The sequence below is a fragment of the Elephantulus edwardii genome, unplaced genomic scaffold (assembly GCF_000299155.1).
Source record: "Elephantulus edwardii isolate Elephantulus edwardi_28Jun2011 unplaced genomic scaffold, EleEdw1.0 scaffold00274, whole genome shotgun sequence".
Lineage (NCBI taxonomy): Eukaryota > Metazoa > Chordata > Mammalia > Macroscelidea > Macroscelididae > Elephantulus > Elephantulus edwardii.
The window spans coordinates 2,795,031-2,797,821 of record NW_006400024.1 but is presented as its reverse complement, the minus strand read 5'-3'; the positions used below and the strand labels follow the sequence as shown (position 1 = coordinate 2,797,821).

The 2,791-nt window shown below is 56.1% G+C and overlaps 1 protein-coding gene across 1 annotated transcript in view; it reads left to right on the top strand.

Annotated features, from left to right (window-relative positions):
* EXOC3 (exocyst complex component 3) overlaps positions 1-1,362 on the top strand; it is a 31,978-nt gene extending 30,616 nt beyond the window's left edge. Inside the window, exons 10-12 of the mRNA XM_006900157.1 lie at positions 24-185; positions 537-664; positions 1,191-1,362. Coding sequence (XP_006900219.1) covers positions 24-185; positions 537-664; positions 1,191-1,362 — 462 coding nt within the window. The remainder of the gene's footprint in view (positions 1-23; positions 186-536; positions 665-1,190) is intronic.
* Positions 1,363-2,791: the final 1,429 nt, after the last annotated feature.

The window sequence follows — 2,791 nt, the reverse complement described above, 5'->3', positions numbered from 1 at the left end:
GAGCTGAGGCGCCTGTCCCACAGCGGGTGGCAGCGGAGGCGCATCGGCGCGTGGTGGTGGAGTACCTGCGTGCCGTCATGCAGAAGCGCATCACCTTCCGCAGTGCTGAGGAGCGCAAGGAGGGCGCTGAGCGCATGGTCAAGGAGGCCGAGCAGTTCCGCTTCTTGTTCAGGAAGCTGGCGTCGGTGAGTGAGTACACTACGGGCCCTGGCACCATGTGGGCACATCCTGAGAAGCCCCTGGGGTGCTGACAGGAAGGCCAGGGCCCCAGCCCCTTGTGATTCCCAGTGAGGGTGGCCCCAGCAGCAGGTGCCTGGGGCGCGGACCCCTCACCCACCACAGCTGGCCAGAGGCCATATGCCCTGTCCACACCCCCTCCACAGCAGCACCACTCTACAGGGCTTATCCTAGTGTGCACCTACACACACCCCCCGAAAATGAGTGTATCGGGTCCTCCCTGCACGCTCACAAATGGTAGAAGGGAGTCGTTGGGCCCCCAGTGAGCTGGACTTAGCACAGCCCTTTTACTGCCCCAGAGCTTCGGAGAGGATGCAGATGGGCACTGTGACACCATCGTGGCCATCGCAGAGGTCATTAAGCTCACGGACCCTTCCCTGCTGTATCTGGAGGTCTCCACGCTTGTCAGCAAGTACCCAGATATCAGGTAACACATTCTGTCCAGCAGGGGACCTGAGACCATAGAGGATTTGGAGGGGACAGGGCTCTCACAACATTGTCACCTGCACCCACCCCCCACCAATACCTACATCTACCCTCAGAGTGGAGTCCTTTCCAGCATCAGCTCCATCCTATCTCACAGTAGGGTCACTCTCTCCTATCACCTACGTCTGTCCTCAGTGTGGGGTCCCCTCCTTCACTTGTACCAGTCCTTGAGATAGGCTCCCTCCCCCTCACTGAGCCTGCACTGGAGGTGGGGTCCCTCCTCCCTCATCACTGAGCCCTGCACCCATAGTGGAATCCCCTCCCCATCACTGAGCCCTACACTCAAAGCGAGATCCTGTCCCAATCACTGAGCCTGCACCCTCGGTGGGGCCCTTCCTCCCTCATCACTGAGCCTGCACTGGGGGTGAGGTTGCAGATCTGGCCGGTGGGTGCGGGAGGGGCTGTCACTTGGCTCCGTGGGGCTGTGGCCTTGCCTGGTGGATGTCTAGTCACCGTGCCTCCCCCAGGGATGAGCACATTGGCGCGCTGCTGGCCATGCGTGGGGATGCCAGCCGGGACATGAAGCAGACCATCATCGAGACACTAGAGCAAGGCCCCACGCAGACCGGCCCTGGCTATGTGCCCCTGTTCAAGGAAATTGTCGTGCCCAGCCTGACTGTGACCAAGCTGCTCAAGTAGCTGCCCGTGCCCTGCCTCCAGTCGTGTCAGGAGAGCTCATGTGTGCTGCTTAAGGTGTGGGCACCTGTCTTTCCTGGAGCCCAGCTGGTGATGAACCTGGGGTTCTGACAGCAGGAACGCTCAGCCAGGGACCGTGACCATGCGGTCTTATGATCTGTCAACAGTGGACAGTGGGTCTGCCTGCCTGTGCTCTGCCTCGTGGGCGTGTGGTCTGTCACGGTGAACAACGGGTCCATCCAGCTGCCATGTGAAGTAGGGCGTGTGCTGCTTTATTAAAGACCTGCAGTCCTAATATCTTGTGCAGTCAGTTTTCAAACTCTAACGCTCCCTCAGGCCCTCCAGCTGCTCTTTGGTGGACCCCAGCTTCATCCTGACTGGTGCCAAACTCGCAGGCTGAGGTTGGGTGTGACTGCTGCAAAGTCTCTGATGTCAACTGTTAGCCAGAAGAGAGTCTGTTGTAGGCCCATGGCCCCCCAACACCAAGGGTGGCCATGCTCACAGGACGTCACCTCCTACAGAATGGACTCGGATCTCCTAGCGATAGCCCCCCTTCCTTCCTGACCCCAAGCGTGGCCATGCTCGCAGGACATCACTTCCCACAGACCACGGACTGCATAGAGTCTACTAGAGCTACCCCCAGTTCCCCGACACCAAGGTGCCCACAGGTAAATCATAACAGAGGCCTGGCCAATATTGTGAACACAGAAACGAGTATGTGTTTGGAACAATATGTCGACAGAGAACTGCAGATGTGCAGGCTGGATTTAGAAGAGGTCGTGGGAGAAGAGGTCGTGGTACTAGGGATAGATGGATCTCGGCAGAAAGCAGAGAATACCAGAAGAATGTCTATCTGTGCTTCATTGACTATGCAAAGGCTTTTGACTGTGTGGATCACAACAAGCTGTGGCTGACTCTGAGAAGAATGAGAATCCCAGAACATTTGATCGTGCTAATGTGAAACCTATACTTGGACCAGGAGGCAGTCGTCAGAACAGAGCAGGGAGACACTGGATGGTTCAGAATCAAGAAGGAGGTTCGTCAGGGATGTATTCTGTCTCCATACCTTTTCAATCTGTATGCAGAACAGATCATCCGAGACGCTGGGCTGTACGAGGAGGAAATGTGGCATCAGGATTGGTGGAAGAATTGTCAACAACCTGCGTTATGCAGATGACACAACCCTGCTTGCTGAAATTGAGGAGGACCTGAAGTGCTTGCTGCAGAAGGTCAAGGACTGCAGTCTTCAATATGGATTGAAGCTCAATATCAAGAAAACAAAGATTCTCACCACTGGGCCAATTGGCAGCATCAGTATGGATGGTGAAGAGACTGAGATAGTGAACAGTTTTCGTTTACTTGGCTCCATGACCAACACTCTTGGTAACAGCAGCCAGGAAATCAGGAGACGAATTGCATTGGGAAACTCGGC